General features: G+C 32.2%; 1 protein-coding gene across 4 annotated transcripts; it reads left to right on the forward strand.

Annotated features, from left to right (window-relative positions):
• Positions 1–6,980: 6,980 nt before the first annotated feature.
• LOC110655838 (DNA-directed RNA polymerase V subunit 5A) lies at positions 6,981–15,505 on the forward strand. 4 transcript variants are annotated; one of them, XM_058143960.1, is made up of 6 exons: positions 6,981–7,239; positions 7,415–7,492; positions 8,050–8,371; positions 12,611–12,787; positions 14,158–14,271; positions 15,154–15,505. In XM_058143960.1, the coding sequence occupies exons 3-6, from the start codon at positions 8,075–8,077 to the stop codon at positions 15,277–15,279; spliced, it is 714 nt and encodes a 237-aa protein (XP_057999943.1). In that variant the 5' UTR covers positions 6,981–7,239; positions 7,415–7,492; positions 8,050–8,074; the 3' UTR covers positions 15,280–15,505. The 4 variants fall into 4 exon arrangements, with proteins under 4 accessions (XP_057999943.1, XP_057999944.1, XP_057999945.1 ...); XM_058143961.1 differs by having other exon boundaries at positions 8,056–8,371; XM_058143962.1 differs by lacking the exon at positions 7,415–7,492 and having other exon boundaries at positions 8,056–8,371.
• Positions 15,506–17,395: the final 1,890 nt, after the last annotated feature.

Genomic DNA, 17,395 nt, shown 5'->3' on the forward strand with positions numbered 1-17,395 from the left:
TCAAAAAATTGAATTCATATAAAATAATGATCAAACCAAACCAAAGTAAGAAAGAATCGAATTGAACCATTTAGATTTGGTTCAAAATAGTTAGTTTTTATAAAGCCCAAGCCTTGCTGTTTTACCCTCAAACTTTGCTATTTTCAACTTATCATTAGTTCCCATTCCTTTTTTATTTAAATAGTTCCCCTCCTCAAACCAGTCAATAATTGCAACTCACAACAATAAAGTAGAAATGAACAATAATCAATATCAAATGAAAATCAAACAAATAAGAAAATTTCAAAAAAAGTATATACATTCATCATAGCAAAATCCAGAATACATATTTATACAATTAGAACATAGAAACCACCAATCCATATAAAAACAATCACGAATTCATAATGGCAGGCACTAGGTGGTGGTAGCAAAAGCAACAGAGCAGCCGAGAAGGAGTAAGAGGGAGGTGGAAAACCAAAGGAAATACCAAACATGAGAGTAAGGATCATAGTTCTTCGAATGTGAGTGAGAGAAAGGATGAGTTGCTGCTTGTCGTCACTTGAGAGTGTAACACCACTTACCCATCTACAGTGTAGCCGAGCAAGGCGTACTACATTCTTTGCCAGAGCACCATATCTTATCTTATTACATTTCCTGGTAATTAAATTTAATATGGTTAATTTAAGTTCAATTATTCAATTGGAGAAACTGACGGAATTTCCTCTAATTTATTAACATTTTGACAATTTTCCACCTATTTAAAATCTCAACAATAATTTCAAACATATAAAATTTTCATAGTCTCAAACTTCATTTCATATTTATCAAACAAGCATTTCATCTCCATTCTCAATCCAATCCATAATATCATTCATGAATAATTCATTAAGGAAATTTTCAAATATTATTAATTTACATCATGTATAAAATTAAGGTACAAATTTATAATTTACATTACATGTCCATAATTAATTACAAAGTCCAAAAATAAAATACAAAGTTAGTGGATTCTACCAAAATATACACTGCTGATGAGGTGACACTGTGGACCCTATGCAGATCTGAAATCCCAACTCCCAGTCTAAGGTCTACTGGGCTCTCTCTCCTAGTCTCTAATACCTACGCATGGCAAAAAGTGATGCGCTAAGCATAATACTTAGTGGTGCAAATATAATATAAAAATAAATAAAATAATTAAAAATAAAGAAATTATACTATTTCTCCACACAAAATGTATTTTTGATAACTATTTGTAATATATTTAATTTAATGATTTTTATATTCATTATTTATTAGTAAATTTTTAGGACTTACTTTAATGCCGAAGTAATCTATACAAATTGACTAGACTAGATAAATGGGTAAACTAGCACTGGGTATTAAGTATCACGGGCCATCACACTATCGGTCACATAGTGTCTGCCAGGTGTGCAACAAAATGGCTAAAGAGCCATTACGTCAATCAGGCATAAAGCCTCATGTATCAAAGAGTAACGAAATGGCTAGAAGCCATAAATCACAAAATGACAATAAAAGCCATAAATCACAAAGTGGCACGAAGCCATAAGCAATACTACAAGTCAAAATCCTATTGGCATGCCAACCTATCCAAACCAATTATAACTAGGCATACATGGGCATATTAGCATCTTAGATATTGGTTCTTTGCATTTTGTGTCATTGTGGTTACTATTTATAATACTATTCATGCTAAATTTTGGTTATACCATGTATAATGGGAACACAAATCCCAAACTCATGTTTATACCACATTTTGGTTTACAAAGTTGTTGGCATTAATTATCAATTATAATTTAAATTCTTCTAAAAGTATTTCAAAAATTTTAGATCTAGGAGTTAAAGTTTACTATTATATTAGGCCAATGTACAATGAAAATTTGGCCAACTTTTCTTCATCAAAGTTGTTTCTTGATGTCTTACTTTAATTCTCTTTTTGAATTACTCCATTTGGAGTTTTGTAGCTCAAGTTATGGCATTTTTACCATAACTGGTCGGATTGGTCAATGTCCAGGATTTCCTCGTCAGTTTTGGTTCTGGAAGTTTTATTGAGCTAAATTTGGTTAACAATTTGACTAAGTTAAGGTCAAAATTAGGGTTCATGATCCTCATGAAAAATGTTCTACTATGTCTAAGCTTTCCAAAGGTTTAAAAATTAGGTCATTTGGGCCTCTCTACAATGAGTTATGTCCATTTGAACAATTACTGTTCATATAGTCATTTTTCCAAGTCTAGCATATAGTTACCCAGATTCAAGCCAATTTTAGATCACTTTGTGTTGGGTCTCTGAGCAGGTCTCTTCATGAAAATATGACATTATATCCCTAGTTTCACCCTTAATTGGCCTTACACTAATTGAAGCTATACAACTCTACTTATGGCTGCCCAAACCTACTGGACTCAAAGTCCATATTTCCAGCACAAAGGAGCACTTCTCCTTTGAGCATTTCAATTCAACAACCAACTCCATTTTAAGGTCAAACCACATCAAATAGTCATCAATTGACCTTAATAACACCAATTCAATAACAATTTAACAAACCCTCAATTTTGATTCAAAACCCTAATTCCAATTTCTCAATTTCTTTTTACACATAGAAATTCAACTTCTAATTCACATATACTTATCAAATACCATTTCTAGGAAAATTTTAATCAATCAAAATCATCACAACCATCATTCCCTTAGCGCTGCCGAAATTCATGCATGATTCTACTTACATGTTTCTCCCTTTTTTCAACAATTTCTAACTCAATTTAACTTTCTATCAAAGAGTAAAGAAAGAAAAGTATAAGTATTTGCACTAACCTCTTTTGCCTCAACTTTGACCTTGCCTAAACTTCAATTTCTCCCACTTTCTTGGCTGCCAAACACTTCTCCAAGGTGCAAAATCAAGTTTTAGTGAAGTGATCTAGGGATTTTATGGTGGGATTAGCTAGGAAATTAAGCTAGCATGAAGAAGAATGGAGGAGTTCTCCTGTAATGGTGTTTTGGCCAAGGTTAATGCTAGGTAGAAGATGACTAAATTTGTCTCTTCCAATTCCTTTTTATTTCTTTTAATTGTGATTGTCAAGTTTTAATTGAGTAGAGATTTTAATTGCATCATTATGACATCATGCACATGTCATAATTATAATTTAATTCAATTTGCTTTTATTTTCTTTTCTTCTTTCTTTTACTCATTTCTAATTAATTTTTTATCAATATTTCTTCATATTTTATCATATAATTCTCACTTAATTAAATTAACATATTGGTCAAAATCAACTCTGAGGATGAAATGACTAAAATGCCCTTCGTTATGTTAACCGAGTTATAATTGTCTGTATCGATTGATATAAATTTTCTTGCATTTTATTAGCATTTTATTGTCATCTAAACCTCATAAATTCCTTTAGTTACATCTCAAATAATTATTTCACAGGTTTCTTGACAGGTCTGGAGTTGGCAACTGTCTTCGCAGTCGCTTCCCGTTAGGGTTACGCATCGCCGGAGCTTCGACTCCTTTAACCTCTTTGCATTTCATTTCTTTAATTTCTCCTTAATTTTTCTTAGACATTATTTAGGTTATTTATAACTCCTCACTCTAGTTTAAATATAGTTTCAGACATTCTGACTATCCGGATAGACATTGGTCACCGGAATAGTAGAATATACAGACTACTAAAGTGAGGGCATTACAGGGAGGGAGCTAGGTCTATTTGTGGATTGAGATTCAATAGGAAGTTGGATATCTAGCTATTTTATGTGTGTGGAATGAAAGGGAGAGGCGATGAGAGGAGAATGAGGAAGGAAGAAAGGAAGCAAAAGAAGAAGAAGAAGAAGAAGAAGAAGAAGAAGAAGAAGAAGAAGAAGAAGAAAGGTGGTGTGGAAGGTTGAAGTGAGAGTATAGATAGCAACAAGTCACTCTACCCAAACCCAATTAATATGCATATTACTCGAAGCCATTCCAATTCCAATTGAAATTTATCCTTAATCACCCAAATCTATCCCAAACTCGATTATTATTGCTACTTATGCAATATCCTAATCCATTTAATTTTATATATTATTAGTTAATTATTTATATTTTAAGTTTAATAATTCTATAAAATATTAAAGTTCTAGTTATTATATATATATATATATATATATATATATATATATATATATATATATATATATATATATATATATATATTATATTCAACTAATTATTGGGTTAATTGCAAAAAAAATTCTAAAGTTTAGCAAATTTTGTAATTAAACCTTGAAGTTTACATAATTGATAATTAAACTCACACGCTTGATTGATGTCTCAAATTGAACCCATACTTTAAAAAACCGTTAGTATACTTAACGGACTTCCATGTCAGCTACCATATCATCATTGAAAAAGCTACATCACAAACCCCAAATTTGTGTTAATTATCAAAAAAACCATGAAGTTTGAAAATTTTTACAATTAAACTCTAAAGTTTGCATAATTACCAATTAAACCCTTACATTTTATTGATGTTTCAAATTGACCCGACCTTCAACAAATTATTAGTATACTACAATAAACCATAAATTACTAGCCAAATTCTGTTATATAAATACAACTGCCTTATCCCATTCTAATCAATCTACACATTCAAGCTAACATTAACAAAGCTTGTTCACTGTTACAATACATATGCATAAAAATATAATACATCCTTTAAATTCTTTATGGTCTTTATCAACATTTCAACTTTACTTTGCATATCATTAATCGGTGTTTTATTTTGATTATACTTTTTACTGAGCTACATCCATTTTTCAGTGATTTTATTATAAATCTCATCCGACTATGTAACTTTCTCTTTAAGAGCATTTCTTGCTAAAGTAAATGTGTAAGTAGCTCCTTCTCTCGGGCATTGCAAGGTGGATCAAATCACTAGAAGAAAGAATAATCATTCCCCTAAATCAATTGCTCATTAATATCAATTACCAACAAACTTATAAAGTATAGCTTCCAACCAAAATAGTCAAAACAAAAGTTATTATAATTACCTACCAAGCACCACATACTAATGGTTTGCTGACGATCGTGTTAATTTGAGACATTAATCAAACGTGACAATTTAATTGACAATTATGCAAACTTAAAGGTTTAATTAGAAAAATTAGAAAACTTCATGATTTTTTTTGCAATTAAACCTAATTTGGGGTTTCTAATGTGACTTCTTCAGTGTTAATATGGCAGCTGACGTGGAATTCTCGTTAAGTATGCTAACGGTTTATTAATAATTGGGTCAATTTGAGATATCGATCAAATATAAGGATTTAATTAACAATTGTGCCAACTTCAGAGTTTAATTGTAAAAATTTACAAAATTATTTATATAAACAAGATAGTAATTATACCCAACATGCAGAACTCGACTCGATCCTGCCACAAGTATAATTTATTAAATCCGAATATGCTTTAAACCTAATTATATACTACGTAAACTCATTCTATTTGGGTTTAGTAGGATTGAGTACTCACAAATACTCGACCTTTGCCATCCTTAGGTGAGAGGGGAGAGATAATCATGGATTTGAGATCCAAAGAACCGAGGGGGTGAGATTTTCTCAGAGAAACTAGTGAAATGAGGTGCAAAGTTCAATAAAACGGCAGTATCCATTATTAAAAATGACCTACACATATATATAAGATAAAACTTCAATTCATTTAATTTGATTTTTTTTCATTGAATTAACAGAGCCGAACCAAGTTGAAGTTTCTTAAAATTATTAATTGAAACCGAAGCTCTTTACCAAAAATCTGAGCAAAAAAATGAATCAAATTAGTTCGATTTGATTTTTGGTTAAAATCTTCTATGCTCACCCTCTCTCAAAAAAGGGGGAACAATGAGATGAACACAAAAGGACATGGTTGAATTTGATAATGAGAAAATGCCATCTTTTTTTATGGACTAAAAAATAATATAGAAATTTAATTGTTTAATTTTTTTTAATTTAATTGGTTAAATTAGTTTTCTATTTAAATTCAAATTTTATTCTATTAAGGAATATTGTTTAAGTTAAAAAAATTGGAATAGTATTTTTAGTGATTGATATATGAATTCGCCATTAATAATATAGCATAGCAACAATAAACATCTATACTAATTCATTGTAATAATGTTTAGCAACGGAAACTCTTGCACAAATTAAATTCGTAAATAAAATCAACTTTTAATGTCATTATAAATAATATAAAATAAAATATTAATAATAATTTTATTTATAAAAAAATTATATTATCAAGTTTCTGTGGTATTAATTTTTATTAGTGTTGTAGAAATATGAAGAGAGAAAAATATGAAAAAATTGGAAATAGAGGCGATAAATATGGAAGAGAGATAATAATAAGGAGAAAGAGAAAATTAATGGATGGGGATAGAAACAGTGGATAGAGATCGAAACAGGGAGAGAGTGACATAAGAGTGAGAGAGGATGGTGAAAATTTATGAACAGTGTATTCAATAGTTTAACAAAATTTTACAAATTTTCTTAATAAATTGATAGTTTTCACAAAATAGTTAAATAAAAAATTATTAACTTAAAAAAAATAAAATTTTTTACATAAAAAAATATATAAATGATCATATTTTCTATTAATGTTCTGTAATTAATTTTTTTTAATATTATTAAAATTATTATATATTTTTTTAGAAAATTTTATTTTTTTATTAAATTAATAAATTTTTCATAATTAATTATTTTTAAAAAATAATATTAATATATAAAAATTTCATGAAAAAAATTATAAAATTTTATTAAATAATATAATATTTGTAATAAAATAATTTTATTTTTTTATAAAATCAAGTAATTATAAAAGACATTAATCACCTAATTAAACTTTCTCTAGTAATAGAATATTAATATCCATATTAAACGGAATGGCTTAACTGTAGGCACGATCAAAATGTAAGAATAAAATACATTAATTTTAAAAAAAATTGGGACTCAAGTGATAAAGCCTAAGTACCAAATAATAATTTTCCTTTTTCAATTTCAATGCCATTTGGTTCACCTTGCACAGGCGCCAGTCCTCTTCCTACTGTCTGTTCTGTCGCCTCCCGCTCTCCAGTCTCGATTTCTTCCGTCTCCACCCTTCTTCCTCTCATTGGCTGTGAAGAACAAGATCTGAGCCTCGACAGTGAAATTGTGAAGCACCAGCTTTGAGCTATCGAACCCAATCTACACAAGCTATTGAACCATCTCTCAGCTATCACCTCTCGGTGAGTTATTGGAAGCAGTTCTCTCTCCCTCTCCTCACACATTTGTGGGTCTTTTTCATGTGTCTGTACCCGAGATTAAGTCCTTAATATTTACAGTGAAATTGTTGTGTTGATTTCTATCACAGTTGATTGTGTTGATTTTTCATGACCAACTCTGATTTAAATCCATTTACAGTGACCAACTCTGCAGCCAGTTCAGAGTTCCCATTGCGTCTGCCTTTCATCATAAATTTCGCAAGATTGGTTTTACATGGCAAGTCTAATGATAAGTAGAAGCTCTAATTTGATTATTTTGTATGTGATAAAATCACATGGGAAAATTTGTTTGCATATCTGCGTCAACCCTTCTTGGTATCAAAAAGATGTTGTCTAATGTTAAATTTGTCAATGTCTGAATGGTTGTATGATGATTTGGACCTCCCACTTTTTCTTTTCTGCTGATTTTCTTTCTCATTAGATTTTTTTTTTTTAATTTTCCTTATTTTTCTAAATGAGGTTTCTGACTAATTAAATAGGCTAAAAGCAGTCATCTTGATTGAACCATTTGAAATCCTTGGTGAGGAAATTAATTATGATGCTTTGAAATGATGAATAATTCTATCTAGATTTTTTTTTTTTAAATTTCCTCCTCCATATCTTAATAATTCTAAATTTTTTCCTTATTTATGCTCATTAGTAAAATGCAGTTCTATCATGCATGTTTGCTGCATCGTTTACTACTACATTTTTTACTAATGATTTTATTATTATTATTATTATTATTATTATTTGCTGCATTTATGCTCATTGCTGCTGAATTTTTGTTGCCAGAGACAGTAGCTGTGATTTAGGAGAGATGGAAACTAATTGGGTTGCGGAAGGGAATGGGCTTGGAGCTGAGCGAGGTGGGAGCTTTGACATGGGGGCATTAGGGAGGTGCTTGAGCAGCTTCGTGGATGAAGGTAGCCCTGAGAGTCACAGATACTACCTCTCACGGAGAACTGTGCTTGAGATGTTGAGAGACAGAGGCTATTCTGTTCCAAGCTCAGAAATCGACTTGTCTCTGCAAGAATTTCGAGTCATTCATGGCCAGAACCCAGATATTGATCGCCTCAAATTTTCCGCTACTCACAAGTCAGATCCCTCTAAAAGGGTATGACAGTTCTTGGGCTTTCCTTTATTTCTGAGTTTTTATATTCTTGTCTGGTTGCTGAGAATATTAGAGAAAATAAAAGATTTTCTTTTTATGGGTTGGAGTGGGCTCTTTACTTTGGCATATTCACCTGAGCCTAGTCATTCTGCTAATGCCACATGCGGTTGCTTTTAATTGCCCATGACTGGTAAATTATCACTATCTTATTTTAGAAATTGGTGAACTTGAAACCTCTTGCTTTATATTCATAATGATGCTTCTTTTTAAGCAACAAACTTTACTTATTTTAAAGAGTTTTGTTAAAAAATTATAATTACACCGCAGAATATAAAGTCAAGCACCTCTGCTCATAGGAATTTTTGTCTACTGAATTATGTTAAAGAGAATGCTCTCGATGGTCTACACTATAAAGGTGTAGCACAAACCATTCATAGCCTAAAACTTTAAAGCTCACAAAGAGAGAGAGAAAGATAGAGAGAGGGCCAGAAGGAGAGAGAGAGAGAAAGATAGAGAGAGAGAGGAAGGGGGATTCTTGTTCTTTCTAATTAATTTACTAACAGTTTTGATAATGGGCATTGTTGGGCATCATGCACTCTTTAATGCTTGTGGAAGCTTCTCTTGAAACTGGATGTTTTCCGCCATTTTAAATAGTAGATTTTGTAATGCTCAATGTTATCTTGTGATGTGCTTGTTATAGATTGCTTAGTCTCTCTCTTTCTTTCTTTCATTTTTTTTTCTGGTGCAACCAGAAAATAATTGTTTATGTGAAATGGAATCAACAAGATTTATAGCATCTAAAACATTCTCAAAAATCATCTAAGCGTATAACAAACATGTCCATATACCAATGTTTAGGAGTCCTACCAATTCTCTCTCAAAGAACCTGTTTCGTTCTGTTACGTAGCAGAGTTCCCAAGATCCCCAAACCTGCAGAATAACAAAGGAAGAATATCGAGAAAGAAGGAGAGAGGGAGCGAGAGAAAAAGAAGTAGAGATAAAGAGAGAGAAGTGTTTTGTATTATTCAATTCTTGGCTGACCCAATTAGTTACAATGTTATCCTATTCATACAATATTTTCCTCCCATACATTCTCACATTCCTATTCCCCTTGTTATCATAACATTCCCCACTTCTTGAAATCATTCTTGTCTTCAAGAATGAAAAGGTTCCATGAATAAAAGAAAAATCTTCTATGCAAGCATCTTGAATGCTATGGTGGAGCTGCACTTGAATGCTAGGACTCAATTGGCAGAAACCGTTTTATCCAAATGATATTGCCCTTCCAATTGGAATGTTGGTGTACCAGAATGTTCTGTACATACTTTCTTAGAATCAGCCATTGTACATTCTCCCTCCAATGACAGAATTTAAATTTCATTTTGTTTCTTTGCCATTTCTCGTACTCATCCTCTTTGAGAAGAACAATCTCATAGGAAACCCACTCCAAAATATAGCAATGAAATTCAAAATCAACCACTTCATCAACCTTACCTACCCTTGAGTCGTCTAGGTTATGCCATGTGTTTGGAAAGGACCATATGTAGCAAAAGTAATGCCCATAAATGAGTAAAACTTGGTCAGTTTTTGGCACCTCCTCAGGAATTGAAACAATATCTCCTTGTTGTTTTTCTGGATTTACTAGCTCAAACCACATCTCATCCACCTTATCAACACCGGAAATCATTATGGACTGCTTTTCTGGAACATCAAAACTCACTGATTCCAACGTCAAGTTAAGGATATGAGCCTTAACATCCACCTCTTGGCTACAAGCCACTTCTGAATTTTCTTCCTCAGTTGCTAGTGAAGCATGAATTACCTCTTGTTCCTCATCTAAGTTCAACATTTGCACATTAAACTTTTCTGCATTGTGATCCTCTTCTACCATATCCACATCATTAATGGGCACTTGCTCCTCTATTTCAAATTTCTCTATTTTCTCTTGAAACGACATCTCCCACTTCTCTCATATTTTATCCAGCCTCTCCTCATATCTTTTATACGCCCTGTCAACAATTTCACAAATGCCCTGTTCCAAATCCCTCAACTTTTGTTCCCAAGATTGCTCTTCCATAATCAGAAATTACAGGAACAAGGAAAGAACGGTGAGTAAGAGTCAAGATTTTCAAGAACGGGGTTTGAATCGGGGAACTATTTCCAGAACCTAAAACAGAGTTTCAGAGAAAGAAATGGAAAGACTTAAGGGCTAAATTTGGAACCCTAACAGATCAAGAAAGAAGAAATGAGAAGAGGAATAGAGAGAAACTGAAGAAATCAGAAGAAGAAGAGATAGAAAGAGATAGAAATGGAAAAACTGAAGAAGAGATTTTATTTCAAGTAATTCTTGGAATTTCAAGGAGAATGGATGAAAAAGAAGAATAGGGTTCTGTTGAGAAGAAAAAATAGAAGGGAAAGAAGTGGATTAAATTTCTAGGAAAGAAGAAAAGGAATCTCAGATATGAAGGAAGGAGAAATAGAGAAAAGAAGAAGAAACCCTAATTTCAGGGTTACAAGATCTAGAATAGAAGAAATTGAGAAGAAATTGAAAGGAATGAGGGAAAGAGATAGAAAAACAGAGTCGGATTAGAGAGAAGAAAGAATTAGGGAAAGGGACAGAAGAACAGAGTCGGATTAGAGAGAAGAAAGAGAGGAAAGGAAGAAAAAGAAGAGAGGAAGATAAGAATAGAAAGAAACCCGGTATTGGGAGACTATCAGTGATCTGCCATTGATGAAGCATTTCAGTTGTTGCCCGCTGATCCAAGGGCTCTGATACCAATTGTTACGTAGCAGAGTTCCCAAGATCCCCAAACCTGCAGAATAACAAAGGAAGAATGTCGAGGAAGGAGAGAGGGAGTGAGAGAGAAAGAAGTAGAGAGAAAGAGAGATAGAGAGAGAAGTGTTTTGTATTATTCAATTCTTGGCTGACCCAATTAGTTACAATGTTACCCTATTTTTGCAATATTTTCCTCCCATACATTCTCACATTCCTATTCCCCTTGTTATCATAACATGTTCCTTCTAAATTATCCCAAAACAAGTGAAGTTAATAGGAGGGATCAGAAACTGTGTTTTCCTCTTCCTTGTACAACAACATAGACCCTTACACTGCCTCTAAATTAAGATGGTAATATTTGGAAGGTCCATTTTCTCCCTATTTGTCTTCCAAGGAAAATTTATGGTTCTCTTCCTCTGCCCTCCATCAAATGGCTCTACAAAAGGATTTTCATTGCAAATAACCCTTTTCCGATCATGTCTGTCTAGCCCTATCTTCAATATTCATGTCATTCATCTTACATAAGAGCACATAAAAGTTTGCAAAATTTTAGCCTAACAATTGGCATTCCTCATAAAAGGCACATGCCAACTAAAGTTCCTAGAAGAACATTGCATGCAAGAACTCACTAAAGTACCTTTCCAAATATAATTGCAGGAAAGGATGATTCCCATTTGCAACACCAAAATATGCTAGAGAAAAGTAGCCATTCCATACCCTCACCCCATAAGCTACTTTCACTACTTCTGTAGGCCAGCCCTTATGCTTGAACCAATATTTTGCAGTAATAATCCATCTCAAGAGATGGTCATTTTCTATCATGAATCTTCCCAACAATTTCTTTTTATATTATAAACCTCTGCATACATTTCCTTAGAGGAGCTTTATTAAAAGTCGCAATAGATTTACTAATGCTCCCTTAATGATAATCCTTTATAATCTTATTATGTTTTTCCTTCTCTGCACGGTTAACCATTAGTGTTTTTATTATTCTAACCAAAAAATTTACTTCATGCTGTGGCCTTTTTTTATTTTTTATTTTTCGAAAATGATGTCATCTTGGGGATCTTTTCATAAAATTTGAAGGTGATCTTTTAAAAACTTGTGGAAAATTGAGCTTGCTTCTCAGTGATGACTTATTATGTTCTACAAATATGATTAGTTTTCATTATTGCAATTGGGATGGCTACCATTTTATTATTTGTAACAAGCTAACATAAAATTTAGTGAATGAAATGTATATCAAGAACATATTTTGCTGATAGTTTCTAACACATGTATGAAAGGTTTATCCTGTAATGGTCTAAATAAAACTTCGAGCAATTTACAAACATCAATATTGCAGAAGTAATATTTTGTAATAGAATTCTAAGTGGTTCATCTGCTTAATGGTTTTTTAATATTTTGTGAGGCTTAATCACTTAATTTTGCCTTGTTGTTTTGATGGAAATTAATTTGAACTGCAGATACTGGTTATTTTCTGTGGGACTGGTGTGCTTAAAGTTAGTTCTGTCCGCCTCATTGCTGCTCAGATTGTTAATAGAGACAGTTTAACTGGTCTGATTTTAATCTTGCAAAACCAAATAACAAACCAAGCTCTGAAAGCTGTGGATCTTTTTTCTTTTAAGGTTGAGATGTTCCAGGTATGTTATGCTTTGATTGTATTTTGGATTTTTTTCTCATCTACATGTCATTGAAAAAAAATGAAGAAGAAGAAGAAGAAGAAGAAGGGGAAAAAAGGAAAAAGATAAAGGCAAGTACCTAGTTGTTGTGTTCCTAGCAGGCATGTCTGAGTTTGTGAAAGTCCAAAATATACTTCCCATTCACTCGGAAAGCATTTTCCATTAATTAATTTTCCTATATGCCATAGAGCTAGACACTAGAAAATTTAGTAAAATTTTGCCTGTGGGAATATGTTCTATGAAAGAAATGGAGTCTTAATCTTCAACAATTTTGCATGGAGTGACTACTCCAAGGCTAGAATCTGTAACATCTTGCTCACAAGCCTAAAAATTTTATCATTATACCTGGAAATGAACCTTATTTCTAATTTATTTTCCTAGGAAAGCATTTTGCCATTTCTTTTCTTTTGTACTCGATGTTATAAGGAAAATGCTAATCTAGTTTAAACTGGATTTTGAATATCCTTGACTGGGTTGTTTCAGAGTCATAAATGCTGAGTGCTTCTTGGTTGCTTATGGATTCGAGTTGCATTATAAGGATGTTTAGATATGATATAATTGATAAGTATGATTAATACTACATTTTCGTTGGCAGCTAAATTTAGCGGGTTTGGATTTCCGCAAGCCATTGTATGCATTAGCATGGCTTTTAGAGGCTTAAGTCCTGCACCTTATGTATTATTTGTTTTGTTAATTTGAGCATGTTCTTACATATCTAACTTTTAGATTGAGGACATTAACATAGTTACTGCAACCACGTTTGATGAGCTTAATAAAATGTTATGCTAGTGTTGTCAATTTGAAAAGCTGGATTGGGTTTAGGATGGGGTCAATCAAAGTTGAAAAGGCTTGATCGTTACAAAGTGAATTGTGACAGCCTAACAGTTAGGCTTTAGAAGGAAACCTAGGACAATTTATGCAATCAATGTTAAGGCTTTAAAACTTTGGCTGTTATACCATCAGGAATCGGTTAAGCATAGAAGCTAAATGGTTATTCTGGTATTATGCTCTTGATAATCAAAAGTCAGCTTAAGCAGTGAAAAAAAAAATGTTCAGTTATGATTAATTAATTGTGGTGTTCAAGATATAATTTTGGCTCTTAGAAGAGTTTGTGAGTTGAAATAAACTTCTTTGAGAAGTGGCAACATGGACTGTCCGGATTCATTGTGCTTTTGAAAGTTATCAAATTGCTGAAAGTACATTGAACCCTTTAGTTCTATATACAAGTTTTTTCTAATATGCAGCTCTTTTTTTTTCCCCCTGAAATTTGTGTTGGAAATGCAGATTAATACGTGCTCCTAATATCTGCCAATGATTTGGTTTGTTCTCAGATTACAGACTTGCTTGTCAATATTACAAAGCATTTATTAAAACCAAAGCATGAGGTTCTGACTGATCGGGAAAAGGAAAAGCTCTTGAAAAAATACAGTATCGAAGAAAAGCAGGTTAGCTTTTAACTTAAGCAAAGCAATAATGGTGGTCTTTTGGAAAATAATTCATGTTGCTTCTTTGTTATGGTTCACATTTTTCTTTATGGATATTAGCATTTATGTATTACATTGAATGAATTAATGGATGCATTTCTCTCTCTCTCTCTCTCTCTCTCTCTCTCCCTTTCTTCTTCTTCTTCTGTTCTCATGTCAACACGCGCCTTATAAATGCTGTTATCAGAAGTATCCATCCAATAATTCTTTAAAGACTGAAAAATTTTTATTTTTAGCTTTATCGATTATCAAAATAATATACTACTATGAAGATAAAATATTAGTCAAGTTACCCAGATATTTTCCTTTCAGTAAAGGGTCAAAGCTGACTGTAGAGAGTGTGATCTATCATCTGTCTACAACTAACTTGTTTTCATTGCATTTTTGTTCTTTCCCTTGGATCAATAAGCAAGGAAAAAATTAAGAAAAAAAATAAATAAAATGAAAGTGGAAGAACAGTAGAAGGCCTCTTTGAGAACATAAAAGACAATGAATTGAATTGTATATCTTGTGGTTATGGTCATGAATGAATACGAGGGAATAATTACTTATAGCTACTTCATAAGTGAAAGTGACACAATTTAGTTTCTCTCAGAAAGTTCAACCAAACTGATTAATCAATATTGCTAGCGACATGAATTCTAATGTCAAGAAGTAGAGCTCAAATTGGATGTATAATTAGTAGCTAAAAGAAAATTAGATAAATGGTTATTATACAACACAGTCAAGACATCATAATTTATCCTTCTTTTTCCTACTTAAATTTTAGGGCATGTATTTGAATGTTCATGGTATTTTACAAATCCTTTATTATATTCTCAATTATTTTTGTTATTTGGATAGCTTCCTCGACTGTTAAAGAAAGATGCAATTGCGCACTATTATGGACTTGAGAAGGGACAGGTGGTAAAAGTCACTCATACTGGTGACATTACTGAGTCGCATGTTACTTATCGATGTGTCTGGTAATTGCCTTTGTGCTGTGTTTGTATCATCCTTTCGATGTTGTAGAATTTATTGTATTCTTGTTTCTTGTCATTTTGAATGGCTCGAACTGGTTTTAGCATTCCTAGTTCCAATCCTGTACCTGACAATGTCCGTAAATAAACTTTGAAGAGTAGATGGGAAGTGTGAATGTAATGTTTGTTGACATGTTTGAATGTAATGTAATAAATTTCTTATTCATTTTCTGTTATTTATTGACAAAGAGAAGCATATGGATTAGACATCATATTTGCTTGTTTATATCCAATTAGGCCTACTTTCTATTTGAAACATTCTCCAATTTGGATGATAGTTTCTATTTTGGTTTTCTAAAAAATTTTCAACCGGGAATGCTCAAGTTATATATATAAAATAATAATAAATCTTTGTAGCAATTGGAAAGGGATGAATAAGGTTGTATGTTCTTTTTATTTATTATAAGGGTAATTTATGATATAGTTTTTAAGTTTGGCAATATTAATTATAGCAAAAATATTAAAGTTGTATTAATTTTTTTTTTTTAATCAAAGGTGGATACGCACAGTCATGACTCAATCATGGGTCGGACCGGCATTAGGACATGGGCTAACCTAAAGCTCCCGAGGTCTGTAGTAAATCTAACTATTCCTTAATCCAATCTTAAGGTCCATATTGAGCTCAATTTTAAAAAATCAATCGGACATAGTCTGGCTATAATATGGACTACTTAACCGGAGTTTTTGACTCACCCAACTTGTAAGCACAATATATATCAATTTGAGAAGCTTAGTTCACCATACACATACTCATCATGTCATAAAATCAAATGGGAGCTCAGTTTCCTCATTCAATCCAATCATATATGCATTTAATAGATTTACAGATTTAACATAGTATTATATTACAGATCCAAATTAAATAAAATACTTCTAACACATGCGAAGTTCTAAAATTTAATAAAGTTATACAAAACATAACAGATATTACTAAATGACCTGCGAAGTAGAGAGACAAGTTAAAATTCAATAAGAAATCTCCTGTATCCTAGAAAAATAAGGTGAACAGGAGTGAGTGTTCGACTCAGAAAGTAAAATGCTGATTTTAAGTACAATTTCTATAGCTATCTAAGGCTAGTGCACTCTAAGAGATGGAATGATCAAAGATTTCATTCAAGTCACATCATAGACAGTAAGAAGGTAATTTGAAGTACTCACACACCCATAAAATGTTCAAACAATATATATATATATATATATATATATATATATATATATATATATATATGGGAGCTGATTCCCCCTAAATAGCTCTCTTAAATCAAACCTCTGCTAGCGAGTACATCTCAAGTCGGACTTTCTTTTAATAGTCCAAATGCGGGGGTCAGCGAGATCAACTCGAGCTGTGCCTACCTCGTCTTTACCACAATAGGATTGGGTCCTAGCAAGTCAAGCTCCAGCCGCATCTATCCGTCCTGCCCATATCCAATATCACCACACACACACACACACACTACCCATACACACAACTCTAAATTACCATAAAACAATATCCATATTCATTTCATTAATTAAAAATGCAATATAAATTGTGCCTAGTATTTAACTATGTAAATATATATTTATAAATGATGCATAGACATACCTTGAATATGTATAATATTGAAATTATAATTAAAATCAATATTTTACTTACAGACGTAAACTGAGGTTACTGTGGCGGCTGAGCTGAGGAGGAAGGTTGTCCCGGCTCACCTGATAATTATATTACAATTATTTAATATAATTGACTCAATATAAACTTAAAAAGAACCAAAGACAATCTAAATTGTGTCGAAATTCAGCAGAGTTTTCCTTATACCTAGGACCTATCCAACCTGCAAAAGGGCTCAAAAATACACTTCTATATCTACAAGTCACACAACTATATCTCAATCACATCACATGGCTCCTTCTGGGCCCATCCAAACAGTCAACAACCACAATTTTGAAAATTTATAATTTAATCCCTATAACTAACCCTTTTTGTAAAAATTATCCAAATGAGCTCTAAAAATTTTAAAAATTTGCCTCACTGTCCTTAGCAATATTACTAAGCTAATACAAAAGGAATTATAATTTTCTAA

This window comes from Hevea brasiliensis, chromosome 3 (assembly GCF_030052815.1).
Source record: "Hevea brasiliensis isolate MT/VB/25A 57/8 chromosome 3, ASM3005281v1, whole genome shotgun sequence".
NCBI lineage: Eukaryota > Viridiplantae > Streptophyta > Magnoliopsida > Malpighiales > Euphorbiaceae > Hevea > Hevea brasiliensis.